At 30.5% G+C, this 13,869-nt stretch overlaps 1 protein-coding gene across 9 annotated transcripts in view; it reads left to right on the top strand.

Annotated features, from left to right (window-relative positions):
- The window catches only part of LOC124369246 (centaurin-gamma-1A), a 233,820-nt gene extending 224,266 nt beyond the window's left edge, over positions 1–9,554 (top strand). For all 9 annotated transcript variants that reach the window (XM_046827133.1, XM_046827137.1, XM_046827136.1 and 6 more), the window contains 2 exons: positions 874–1,018; positions 3,035–9,554. In XM_046827133.1, the coding sequence (XP_046683089.1) occupies positions 874–1,018; positions 3,035–3,259 (370 nt within the window). In that variant the 3' untranslated portion in view covers positions 3,260–9,554. The remainder of the gene's footprint in view (positions 1–873; positions 1,019–3,034) is intronic.
- Positions 9,555–13,869: the final 4,315 nt, after the last annotated feature.

The following is a 13,869-nucleotide window of genomic DNA, read 5'->3' as shown; positions in this document are numbered from 1 at the left end:
CAGACAATATCGTGTCTACAGTGTCCTACAACTACTCTTACATACATCACCACCATATTGTGTATTGTGTACAAGCAGCATCATGACACTTAATGTGGCCATCATGTTGTAGGAACAGAATCTGCTCTGTGCTCAGTCAAACACTTTTAGTGTAAAATGTAAATGTAAACCCTCTGAGCTGGAGCTAACAGGTCTACTCAATATTTATATTTAATATCTGTCGTAAAATTGCACACAATGAGGTTACATTAAAGAAATCTTTTTTTAGTGTATTGTACTTTCATTTTTAATCAAATATGATATAAATATGTATTTAAAAGGTTGTTTTTGAGATTTAATATGATGCAATACATTGGAATAAATCTGTTTCTGAAGAAGAAAAAAAATAAAAGTATGAACGTTTCTAAAGATTTGTTATTTGTTTCTATAACCATTATTTTATTAATGTGAGATGAATTAAACTTTTGTTTTACTATTTAGAAACATTAGTTATGTTCATTGGTACAATAATCAACTTTAATATAAATTTATGTTAAATACCCATTTCTTTATCATTACTTCAACCACAGTTATTGAAAAGATTACTTGTTTTTTTAGTCCCTTTTCATTATTTTTTATTTATTTCAAATTCAAACATATATACAGATGTGTATGTTAAACACTCTTGTTTACAATTAACAGTTTTTAAAGTTGTCTTTATCAAAATAAAGTATACATCCTATTTAGGAAAAAATATTTATTTGACATCCTCTGTGTGGATTTATATCTTTTAAAAATCAACAATACGATGTAGTAAAGACTAAAGTGTTCTGTACGTAGCAGACATACGGTAACTGAATAAGCAAATTAAATAATTCTGTGTACTGTTTACAGGTCTGACATGAAATCTCTTCTTTTACTGCTGGCTCATGGGGGATCAGACATGGCTAACACTGTGTTGAGTCCTCGTGACCTGAGGACACCTTTGCACCTTGCCTGTGCCATGGGGAACCTTCCCATGGCTCAGCTGCTGATATGGGTGAGTGCTACATTACAGTGTAGGAGATGGGAACTATATTTTACACTGCAAGGAAAAAATAAATAAAAGAACATTCTGTGTAACAAATAAAAGAAATTGATCATGATAGGGCAGGTAGGAATAGGCTAATATTGACTAGTTATCGTGCAATTTGGTGATCAAATCCACAAATTTGATTTGACTCCTTTTGTATACCATATTGGGCTTATGGTGATTCTCATCAGTTTTAAATAGCTGTATCGTAGGTTATTTAATAAAGAAAAAAAAGGAACCGTGTCAAATATGTCGTGATATGACTATCTTGAAATCTAAAGGGAATTGATGACGTGAGGTATTTATCTATGAGTATGATAAATATTAGTAGTTGACCGATTCTCGATATTGATTCCTGTGTTATTTGTACTAACAAATAAGGATATAACCCAATCCTTAAAAAATTGTATCACCATTTTTATTAGGGATGGGCCAAAACCAAATAATTTTGCTTTAGATTCTGATTCATATATCGATACCAAAATTTGGTCTTGATTCTAAATATAATACTGATTCCTGTATGAATAATAACTAAATAGTATTTAAAGAATTTAGATAGGATAGGAAGAATAGTCTTATTTTTACCAGTTTGGAAAGATATTCCTCTTGTACGTAATAAAGACATTAAGAAATGCACTATGAAGAAGAAGGGAAATATCCTTCCAGTCTGGCAAAAGTAAGCCTGATCATCCTGTCCAATATAAATTCTGATTTTAAAACCTTGCTTTTTGTCCTCTTTAATCATGAATAGTAACCAAGAATACACTACATGGTTTTGTTTTGTTACCATTAAAGCAAATCTGGCCAGTTGGAGCGGCCAACTAAAAATTTCCAAAAATCCTTATCTTTGGTAAAACCATTTATTAAGATATAACCATTCATATATTAAAGAACATTTATACAACTGCAAAAATTACAATGTAAACAAATATTAGCGATCATTGAGAACCCTTTCTCAGCCACCCACTATTCCTACGTCCATGCAACAGACAACTGGCCATACACAAATATACAAAATATTAAAACTATAAGCAAAATATTACATCTTTTAGTGATCGGTAATATTCGTACTGCCGATCTGCTGTTGTCTGTAAATAGTCACAGCAGACATAAATATATGAACTGTGAGCCAAGTATTGTTCCAAAAAAACAACTTTCATTGTGTTGCCTGTCCCTGTTTTTTCTTACAGAAATCACAACAATAACACGTTTTAGCAATTTGTAATTTGCGTACCATTGACCTGCTGTCATCCGTGAATAAACTTTTGAGATTTGGTGGATTTGAGATTCAGCTTTGACACATCACTAGTGGTTAGATATTAGTAAATCGTGACTTTCCAAGTGTATTTTAATCATTTCTGTTGACTTTATTCATAATTTTGTAATAAAATACTATTGAAAATATTAGAATTAGGTAAGGCAAGAATGTGCACATCAACTGGATGTCTGCAGTTTGATAGATGCTACTCACATTAAATAATTGTAGTTGTAATTGTTGTGCTCCTTCAGTTGATGTATTATTTAAATCGTAAGTCAAATGAAATAATACTATTAATAAGGAATACTAAGGAATAAATACCTTAAAATCCTTATATTTATTTTGAAATACTACGTATCCATACCAAATGTGGAAAACAAATTTAAACTTCTTTGATACTTTTTGATGTTATTAAAGCAGTATAGATTTTTTAGTGTGTATTTTGTGAAATACTACCCCGTTGTGTCATACGTAAAATACAGATAAGTTTAAGATAGTTTTATCTATCAGTTCATTTTTGAATGGCTTGACTATAAAGGCTATTTAAATATTTGCATTGAACCATATGTAAACTTAAAACAGACAATATATACACACATATTTGTGTGTGAAGTGAGTAAACTTTTCTGCTTTCTTACTAGAAACCGTTTACTGAAAGCAGCAGGAAATTTTTAATCACAGTAAAAGGAGTAAATCTGTAGATATTTAACTCTGTTGTATTGCAGTATAACGCCAATGTGAAGTCAGTGGACCAGGATGGAAGGACATGCCTAGCCTTGGCTAGAGCGGCTCACAGAGCGGCAGGAGCCTCGGAGTCGAGTGGAGCACAAGCAGGGGCTCTGGTGGAGTTGCTGGTGGCCACCGGTGCTCCAGAGCATGCTTCTAACCCGACAACCGCCCGACACAACAACATTCCGGCCCTCGACAAGCTGCCTGCCAGTGTCATCTAGAAACCCACTTCTTCTCTTGGTTTGGCCACACTGCTGGAAATTGTTCTACCTAATTATTATCTTATGTAGTGGGTAAATAACTATATATTGTGTTATAATGAGGTACAACTATGATGATATTCAGTTACCTTATATACTTTAAATCCCTTGAAGAAAGCACCGGTCTTGTTAATGGTTTGTTCACAGTATATTTGGAGATGAAGAAGCTTGATTGGCAATCCACTTGATATTCTGGAGATTGGGACACAGGTCAAGGAATAGGAGTGCTATTAAAATAAATTATTAGAGGCCACACATTTAGTACATATTTTATGTTGTAATGTTTAATATCATTTGGAATGAAATTTAATTTAATATCCATAAAGAGAAGCAAACATAAATATTACACATAAAATGTACCATTCTTAGAAACTGGTAAGGCAGTAGCATACTGTGAATTATATTATTGTTATTAACAAAAGCTTTATAAATTATTTCAAACATTAATATATTATTTCTGTTTTTCATAAAATACTGATGCATTGAAAATACACGAACAAACATAAAACAATACATGCATGATTTCTTAGTTATTTGGAAAAGTGGATGAAAAAACCCTATATCATGAAAATTCAGTTTGTTTGTGTCCATTATATCAAACACTTTTTTCCCAATAAAACTATGTTTTTCTTTTGAAATTATTAAAGAATCATGATTAAAATAAATTGCATAACTAAATTTATGCTATGTGTATATAAATGGAATATGTAATTGAATCTATTGTAAAGATTGAAAGGAAAAGTGAAGTAACTGTAATAGTACTAACACTGGATTTATATAAACAATTTTAGATTATCATCTTTTTTTATTAGGTGCACAGTAAAATTTGATTCCGACAAATGTGAAAAATTAACTAATAGTTCTGTTGAATATTTCAGTCACAAAAAGGAACTAAAATGATCTCTTGTCAATAGAGCGGCCATTTTTAATTTCTTGTCTTAACAATCAATTCAAGAAGTATAATGAAAAGTGATTCAGTGTAAAAATGTAACAGTGTAAGTAAGGCGGATTACTGCCATTGTGGTACCCGTCCTCGTCCTCGTGTCCTGTCTCCCGTCTCTTTGTAACCGGACTTACTGTTCACCTTCCTCATGTCTGCAAGCTGCTCATGTTTATAACTGTACTATACACTGCATCGTGTATTTATTATTTATTTGTAAACTAAATATAATTTTAAGTTTTTTTTTGTATATATTGTTTTAAATTAATTGCTGTACAGAAATCAATATTTACCAAACGGTAGCAGCGGTGATTTTATAGAAACTTTCACGCTCAAGCCAAGTGTACTTATACCACGCCTTCAGCAGTACCCTGCCCCTCTCCTACTGTTCCCAGATGTTAAGTGCCGAGTTCAGTCACCAACTACATCCAGTGTAACTGTAAGTTTTCGCTTTTCATGGGACTCCTACTATTGTTGATTGTATCAGGGTAAATGTTCTGTTAGTTGTGATGTTTCTTGTATGTATATTAAATATAAGTCTTCTTTATGCTGTTTATTTCTAGTGAATTTACAAGTTAATCAAATCTCTTTATAGATCTGAACAGATCTGAATTGTCCATGATTTCCTTTTCGTATAATAATTTTAGTAAGCATACATTTTAATCCATTTTCTGTGTTATTCATATGGGTAAAGCCATGAATTATTCTACTTAAATTCGTGTAATGTAATTATAAAATTTTGTTGTATAATAAATATACATAGATATCGAGATAAAATTTGTTTATTGAAAAAGGCTCAAAGATAACACATTAATTGCTTGGTCTGCACTTGGTAAGAATACTTTGGTTACAGATATGCTACAAACATTGAAACATCTCAAACGTTTTTAACAATTTTGTCGATGATTTCAGTGGCAAATTTAAATAAGTATTTTGTGGCTCTAAAACAATAGCTACTTTGTTTGTATAGCATAAAGAGTCAAAAGTGGATAGTATTGTCTTATCAAATCATAAAACATTATACATTTAAATTGAGGAGTTAGAGGTTTAGTTTAGTTTTTCACATCCACCGTCAATTGAATCTCAAGAAAACAGTTTTAACTGTTCAGTACAGAATTAACATTTATGAAGTTATTTATGTAAAGTTATTTGTAATAATAAGGCTGAATACTGTTGGATGAAAACCAAATCATGTGATGTTATAAATAAATTCAGAATTAATTTGTACGTACGAATGATAGTTTTGTTACCGCAGTTTGTAATGTTGTATAATCATAAGTAATGTACAGTAATTTATGGCAACTATTATTTTCACTGAGCGGAACAAGATATTTTTAATTAATTTATATATGAACATTTCTTAAGAGGATAATGTTCAATTTTTATATTTATTTTGTGATATTATGTTAAATTAATTAATCGTGATTATGAAACAAAACATTAAGAATGTAAACAATCTTTATATATTTGTTGATAAATATGTTTTTTTATGAATTTAACATAGCTGTAAAAATGTCCAAGAATACAATACCAGTTGTAAATGATCATTAAAAAACGTATTGTTGTAATTTGCTATACCATACAGCTCAGTAAGTTTTAAAATCCAATCTTCTAGTTCTAGTATTTAACCAAATACGAATTTTTTAATAGGTTGGCAAAACATTTGATAATGGAATAGAGGTATTTGTAGAGTTGTAAATAGAATTATTTTGAATGTAAATAATTGGATCCAAAATAGCATTAAATTTGGGTTTGACTGATAATAATAACATATTTTTGAATGATCTATGGATACCAGGATCCACTTAAGATTTTTAACATAAATGAATATGATTTATATTTACTGAGAATATAACTAGAAGAGGTGTACAGGGTGGAAATTAATTAATCCTTGTTTTCATCCCCCATTTTACTGATTTGTACTTTCATTTTTAATATAGAGCATAAAAATTGCAAGACACATGTTGCCTCTGCAAGTGGAAAGGTCAGAAATCTTCAATCTAACATCACTTAATTTGCAACTGTAATTTAATCTATTAAAAGAATAACAAAACCCTATAAATACTGAGTAAAAGTTTTTATTTTTAGATCTGTCCGTCATCATGTCATCAGTTTTTTAAATTATTTTATTTCTTTGTTATTAAATTTTTTATAAATACTTTTTGGGAATTTAAAGTAAATTTCTTATTAAATAAATCAAAATATATAACCTACAGATGCCCGAAAAAGAACAGGCATGAAGGGAAAATCCTAATCAGATCCCACCATTGCAAAACAAGTATCAGCTGATTTATAAGGTTGTTTATAAGGAGGCGATTGTTATAATTTAGCTGATGATTAAAATACTTTATTGTTATCTAAAATAGATTTTTAATGTTGTGTCAAACATTAATGAGCCAAAATAGTTTTTATTTCAAAGTGTATATTGCATAATTATTGATTTTCAATGTTTGTTACTACAAAAACACCATAAGCTTGTCAAAAATAATTTTTTTCCAGTAACTGTCTGTTTCTTTTCTCATAAGGGTGGGGGAGGAGGAAGGAACTTTTACAATTTGCATTCATCATGTTTTGATCTATTAAATGTTTTTAAAAGCCAAAATGCAACACCATTTATAAAACTGTCATCTTCTCTATATAAACATTTGAAATTCTAAATGAGTGTTCGGAGCTCCTTATTTTGATGTAAATAATAAACATCCCTCATCAAAACTATTCAAATTTGAAATAAATATATTCTGGAAAATATCACTGAATTCTTAAATTGGACATTTAAATATTATTATATTTTCTTATTCCCAAACTGGTTGTTGCATATATAAAACAAAAAAATACACTACATTGTTAGGTATATAGGTTTATTATATAAGTATTTTTAATCAGTCAGTCCAGTTTTTATATTATCACAAAACAAAATATGTTTTAAGTGGCTTTGGATTTAGTTATTTATAAGTACATAATGGGTGTTACTATTTCAGAATTTTGATTAACCTCCACCATATTTTTGAAAGGGTAGCTAAAACATCTTTTGTTTTGTTTTCATTGATCTTGTTAATTTTTAATCACCCATCATATTTTATAAAAACAATTCAAATGTTTTTTGAACCGTGTACTGCATTTAGTTTTTGTTTATTATTTCATGTGTCCCAAGGATATGATTGGTTATTTGACAATTTTAAGTTACACTCTACACAATCCCTCCCTTTTCTTTTTTGAGAAAAAAGATCATGACAATATTAGAAACCAAACTTTTTCCAAGTTTTCTTATAAATAATCACCCATTATAAGTCTAAACTTAGGATTTTATTGTCAGGTATAATTTGGGTTATTGTAATTCTACCCTGTATATGCTAGAGTTTATAAAATAAGATACTTACATATTATAACTGAGATTTTATTTCAAAAATATTTTCAATTTCAATTGTTAAGGCCAAAGGTTAATATAATGCAGTTTAAGCATTACGTTTTGGAGTTTCCATATCTTAAATACTTTGTTACAAACAGTTGAAAGATTCTTAATTGAATGTTTAACTGTAGAATTGGCAGCATTTCACTAATTGTGTCACTAATCATGTGTTATTTATTAATAATTAATTGTCTTTTAAAATTTGAAGAAAAGTACAATTTACAAGAGCATCTATTTTGTTACAGTATTCATGTACAGTTATATTTTACTATACTTTGTTTAATTCATAGTAACACGGTTTTGTTGTTAAAAAATTTTTATATAAGCACTTGCGAGAAAGTAAATGTCATGTGCATAGCATTCTTTTATGGTGTAAATGGTTATAAAATTACAAAAACTTACACAATTGGATGCAAAAATGGAATAGTTTTTAGTAACATTTTAACCATTGTAGAATTGGCAGAGTTTAACCCTAGATCTGTGCATTGTTCAATGTTAAAAATTATCATCCGGTTTTCAGCACTTTACAAATTTACTTTGAAAATCTTACTTATTAGGCCTACTATAAATGTACCTTATTACATAGTTTTTTATATAAGAAAATTTAAATGTTTTCATATTATTTAAAATAATAGTAAGTATTTAGTCAAATAAACTTTATTCAGTTTTAATTAATGTATTTTTTATTATGTATCATAAAATTCAAAACAATCCAAAGTTTCTCTGTTAATCAGCAATAACAACATGTCACTTAATTAGTTTTTTGCAGATGTGAATTGTTTATTCTTTAAAAATTACTTTTTTGACTCATAAAAGATTATTGTATATTGCAATGTTTGAAAATAATCTCAAAAACAGTTTCACTTTAGTATTATTTTAGTATGGTTGCTTAGAACCAAGTAAAAATAAGAAAATAGTTTTATGCCACTCACATTTGCAGACTTCTTTCAAAATCGTCAATAGTTAACATTTTTCATTAGTAGGCATACTAATAGATTACTAAATAACACTAAAACTCCATTATGACTCAATATTATGATAGAACTATACATTTGATTTACGAATCATGAAATACCAACATAGACGCCATACAGCTATTGTTGAATATTAGGAACAGGACGTGGTACATCCCTCAAATTAAAGTTCAGCTCTGATGTACAATACATGCAGGTGAATAAATCCTCAGAGTGTTAATTGTCTCTTTTTATTGATTTTAAAATAAACATTCTTTCTATTCATGAATTAATCTTATTTCACGGAAAATCTCCATTGACACATGATAAGTCGATGCTGAAGATCCAGGTTACGCATCCATTAACACACAGATCTAGGGTTAACCAGCAAAAGTTATATGATTGAAATTTTGAAGCGTAATATGGGTTACAACGTAATAGTGTTTCTGTTACATGTCGTGTTTGTTGTGACAAGGTAGTTTTGTTTAATATTATTTGGTATTTGTAGTAATATAAAAAAGCCGGGTCAAATATAGGAATCAACAAAGTTTAATTTATAACCGCAGTGGTATCTTTGCCCTATTAATGTTTTCATCTAATTTCCATAACAGTAAATGTTTCTTTATGGCTTTTTTGAAATCATATTGATTCTGAACTCTCAAGCAAACACTTTATAAGACTTAAATTTATCTGTGTTGTAACTTCCTGATCATTGCTATTGTTTGTAATCACCCATAAGCTGTAAACTGTGACTGTTTTAATTATTTGTATTTAAAGATGCACCAGTGTAATTCTAAATATTAAATCACCACAGAAATATGGATCTTGTCAATGTATGATTGTCAAATTCCCCATAAAAATGTTTATTGTTGCATGATAGCCAAAGAGAGTTTTATATATATATATAGTAACTGCCGTGTATATATATAAAATGTAAATAAAGAAAATTACAAAGTACAGTGTTATTACATTCTTCCTCTATTTTGGGATATTTCATTAATTAGAATAATTATTTCTGTAATTTTATGTTGCAGCTAAGTGTATAACATTGATTTAAATAGGCCCAGCAAACCTGATGGCTTGCAATTGTCGACCATTCAAACACATTACCTAGCATTTACTGTGTGTAGCAAAATATATGTACATACACACACTACTTGCATTATCATATGCAGTTAGCCGCACTGAACGTTTCTGTAACAGTGTTCATCCGTTCTACTCTCTCCTGCTTCAGCCACCAACTTGATTTTTCATTTTATCTTTTCAGTTTTATTACTATTACTAATATTTATTAATCCATAAAAAAAACTGTGCTATTCTTTTATTGATATTTCCTCTTACGATGCGACAGCTAGTGCATGTATAACTGTACGTCACGAGTATATAACCATATGGCTACGTTTAAAACAGCTTAAAAAAATTGTTTGTTTTTTTTCTAAGAACTGAAAAATACATTTAAACTTTGGCAAAAACAGATTTAAAAAATCTAAATGTACACTAATTGAACCGAGGCCAAATTTTCTTCAGTGCTTAGAGGATTAAAATTAAAGGTGAAAACATTCAACATGACATTTAAAGTTTTCTATCAAAATCTATCTGCTTATCAAAGGTTCTCTTATAGAATTTTTGTACTTGTATGTTTTCACAACTGCTGGAAATAATTTTATGTTTGATACACTTTTTTTACTATCATCACCAAGTGTGAAAAGGTGTTTTTCAAGTTGTTTTACTCTTGAATATTTCTATACTATTTCATATATATTCTGATAATCATTTCTGTTTTGAAAATCAGTTATTTTATTCAGTGACGTAAATTATAAACATATGAAATATGTATACATTTTTTTAATAACAACGTGAAAATTGTGCTTCCAGAGTTAATTTATAAACTGCTGTTACACACAAGGTTCATTACTTTGGAATCTTAACTTGAAAGATAGTAATACAGAGGTAAAATCTAAAATTAAAAAAATTGAATGTAAATATGTTATTCTCAATGAATTATGTACCTTGAAACCTAAATTACTTTTATTTCAAAACTGTTCTAATATTTTTTGAGTTATAGCAATCAATACTAAAACTACGAGAACACTAACTGTGTTAAAAGTTTAGACTGAGTGAGAGCGCTTTTAAGTTAGTGCTTGTGGTGGCACAGAGGTAGCACTAGGAGTCTTCTCCACAACCGGAGTGCACACCTACGTGTGTGCGTGCAGAACCTCACTGTCACAGCTCTGGCCTTGCTCTGCTTCTGTACCAGACAGACTCACAACTACTTGTCACTGATCACTGCTGGTGTCTAATGTCTGAGCCCTTGTTTGTTGTCTTACTATAACTAACTTCCTACCAATAAACTGTTCAACTTATAAACATTGCTGATTACTTTAGACTTTTAATTAGCACTGTACACTATCACTCAATATTTATTTTTTTCCATTTCTATCGTACATTAGAACCATTACCTGGATTTCCTTTTACCTCTTTGTTGTTCTTATCATTTTTCATAATTTACGATACGATCTCAATTATTGTTTCAATAACTTTAAATGCAGTATAGAAATTTCAAATCCATTGTGTAGTATTTGGAATTCGTAGATAACATTATCCTAAATAAAAAGTTATTAGCAATTTAGTTTTTCTTGCTTATTTACTGCTCTTAGACTCAAACACTTTTGAGTTTGTCTTTGCTTCAGTGCTCTTCATTCTGAGACGCCTTATTCTAATGCTGAGAATAAAAGCAATATTATTATAAGCAATATTATTGGGGTATCTTATGTCAATTTGAGTTAGGGAGTATTTTCAAAACTTTATTGCAGCCGCTGCAGTGTATGCAGATTGCTTTCTTGAAAGGAACATCACTCATGCAAGATGTTTTGAAGGCTCGCAGATCATATTTGAAAGACTGGGAACGTTCAGCCTGATCACAAGAAAGGTAAAGAGACTGTAATGCCAGTTGTTGACAGGAGAGCTAGTGGTATTTTGGGTGCTATTGAGCAAAACCTGCAAAATTCAATCAGAAGACTAGTGGCTGACTCAAGCATTGGTCACAAGACAGTGTGCAGAATTTTAAAACAATACCTGTATAAGATGCATCCAAACAGGATGTCCTTACATCAAGAACTTTTTGAAGATCATTATCTCCACTGCATTTATTCTTGTGTGTGGGCCCTAGAAAAGCTAAGGGAGGATAAGGACTTTTTCAAGTATATTTTTTAGTCTGCCAAGGCAACTTTTCATAGAAACAGTAAAGTAAACCGTCATAATATGCAGCAGGCCTGTTGGTCCTTTGAGAATAAAAAATAATGTAGTCAAATAAAGAATATGGCTACAAAAGATATTGTTCCACCACTCCACTCTCTGGGTGTTCATGTTATAGTAGCAATGGATAGGAGAATAGTGTTGTACTTTTTTCTGCTCGATCACCAGACATGACACCTATGGAGGCCAAACTGTGGGGAAGGATTAAGGGCATTCTTTACCTCGCAAAGACTAAGGACTAAAGAAGATATTATGGGGACTATAAGAGAAGTGATACTGTTGAATAGGGTCACATACTCTTCATAATAGTCATAACATTTTAATTGTATTCTTATACAATATAATTATATATATATAATTCCTCTATTGAGTATAATCTAAGTCTACTAGATTTTTTTGTGACAATTTTCCTCTCTATTAACATAATTTTTAATTATTATAATCCAGATGATAAGATAGAAAATATTTAGACAGGTTTAGACTTGTGCTCTTGAAGTAAAAGCCAAATATTCTTGAACACTATAAAAGGCAGTGGCTGGATAGAAAAACCAAAGTCTCTCAGTTGAACTTTGTAAAAGATTTCTCCTTTTTTATGTAATCTTAGAAATGGTTAAACAGGCTGATACAGGTATAATATGGAGAGTTTTCATAGAAGGTGGTTTTATGTAACGGATACTGTATCAAAAAAGAATTTCAATTAGCATGGGAATGTACATGGTTCGTACTTAAAAATTTGTCTAAATTACTTCTGACGAAAACAACACATTGATATATAAACAGAGAGGGAAGGGATAACATTTTGAGATTTTTAAACAATTTCCGGCAAGGGCCTCTGAAGCCAGTGCCAGTCAGAACTCTGATGACTTTTTTTGCATAAAGAACACTCTAGAAGACTTGCTGGAGGTGCCGCAAAAAATCAAACCATAGGATATTAAGGAATTGAAATAAGCAAAGTACACTTGGCAGAGAGTTAGATGATCAACAACTTGCGAAAGAGTTAGAATTGAATAGAAAGCTTTGCTGAGTTTAGGAAGTAAAGAACCAATATGCTGGCACCAAGTGAGTGAATCGTCAATGAACAAGCCAAGAAATGTAGTACATGTAACAGTATTAAAATCAGATTAGAGATATGAAGAGTCTGCCTGAGGGGTATTGTAATGATTTAAATGAAAATGTATAAACTTTGTTTTACTAGGATTTAGTTTTAAGCTGGTTTGCATCGAACTAGAAATTGAGTTGTTGGATACTTGCTAAAGCAACTATGGAAGTGGTCATTGTAATAGATAAGGAAGAGGAATGGAACTGACCCTTGAGGGACACCCGAGATGACTTTTTTATAGCTGCTCTGAACATTATCATCCACAGCCACTCTTTGTTGATAGTTCATCAATAATGATTGTAGCCGATTCAGGGCAACTCCGCAAATTCCATAAAATTTAAGCTTACCCAGCAGCAACAATTTGAAGTCAATACAGTCAAAGGCCTTGAATAAGTCACATAAAGCACAACAAAGTGTGACCCATCCACTGCCCTTGAAACCTTGTCCACAAACTCAAAAATGGCATCAACTGGACAAGAAGTTGTTGCTTCAAGATAACCATTGATTCTTTTGAAGGCGATCTTCTTGAATGCCTTTGAAAAGCTAGATAGAATGGAAATTGGTCTCAAATTATCAACTGTATGTATGTGTTTCTGTTTTGGAACTGCTTTTACAACTGAAAATTTCAAAACATCTGGGAAAATGCCACTTTCAAAGGATGTATTTATCAGTTGTACTAGAGGTATGGTAATTAAATGAGAGCATTTCTTTAAAATAAAAGGAGACACATCATCCCAGCCAGCTGCTTTTTTGGTTGTAAGGATCTAATAATACCAACCACCTACTTTTCAGTTGTGAAATGATAACAATTCAATCTGTCCTTGTGTTTGTTTGCATGTGACATGTGACTTATAGCCTTATCAACATCTGAAAACTACATTTAACCTATCACTAATATCACAGAAGTAAGAATTTAAA

This window comes from Homalodisca vitripennis, chromosome X (assembly GCF_021130785.1).
Source record: "Homalodisca vitripennis isolate AUS2020 chromosome X, UT_GWSS_2.1, whole genome shotgun sequence".
Lineage (NCBI taxonomy): Eukaryota > Metazoa > Arthropoda > Insecta > Hemiptera > Cicadellidae > Homalodisca > Homalodisca vitripennis.
The sequence above is the reverse complement of the archived record's forward strand: the minus strand, read 5'-3'. Positions and strand labels throughout refer to the sequence as shown.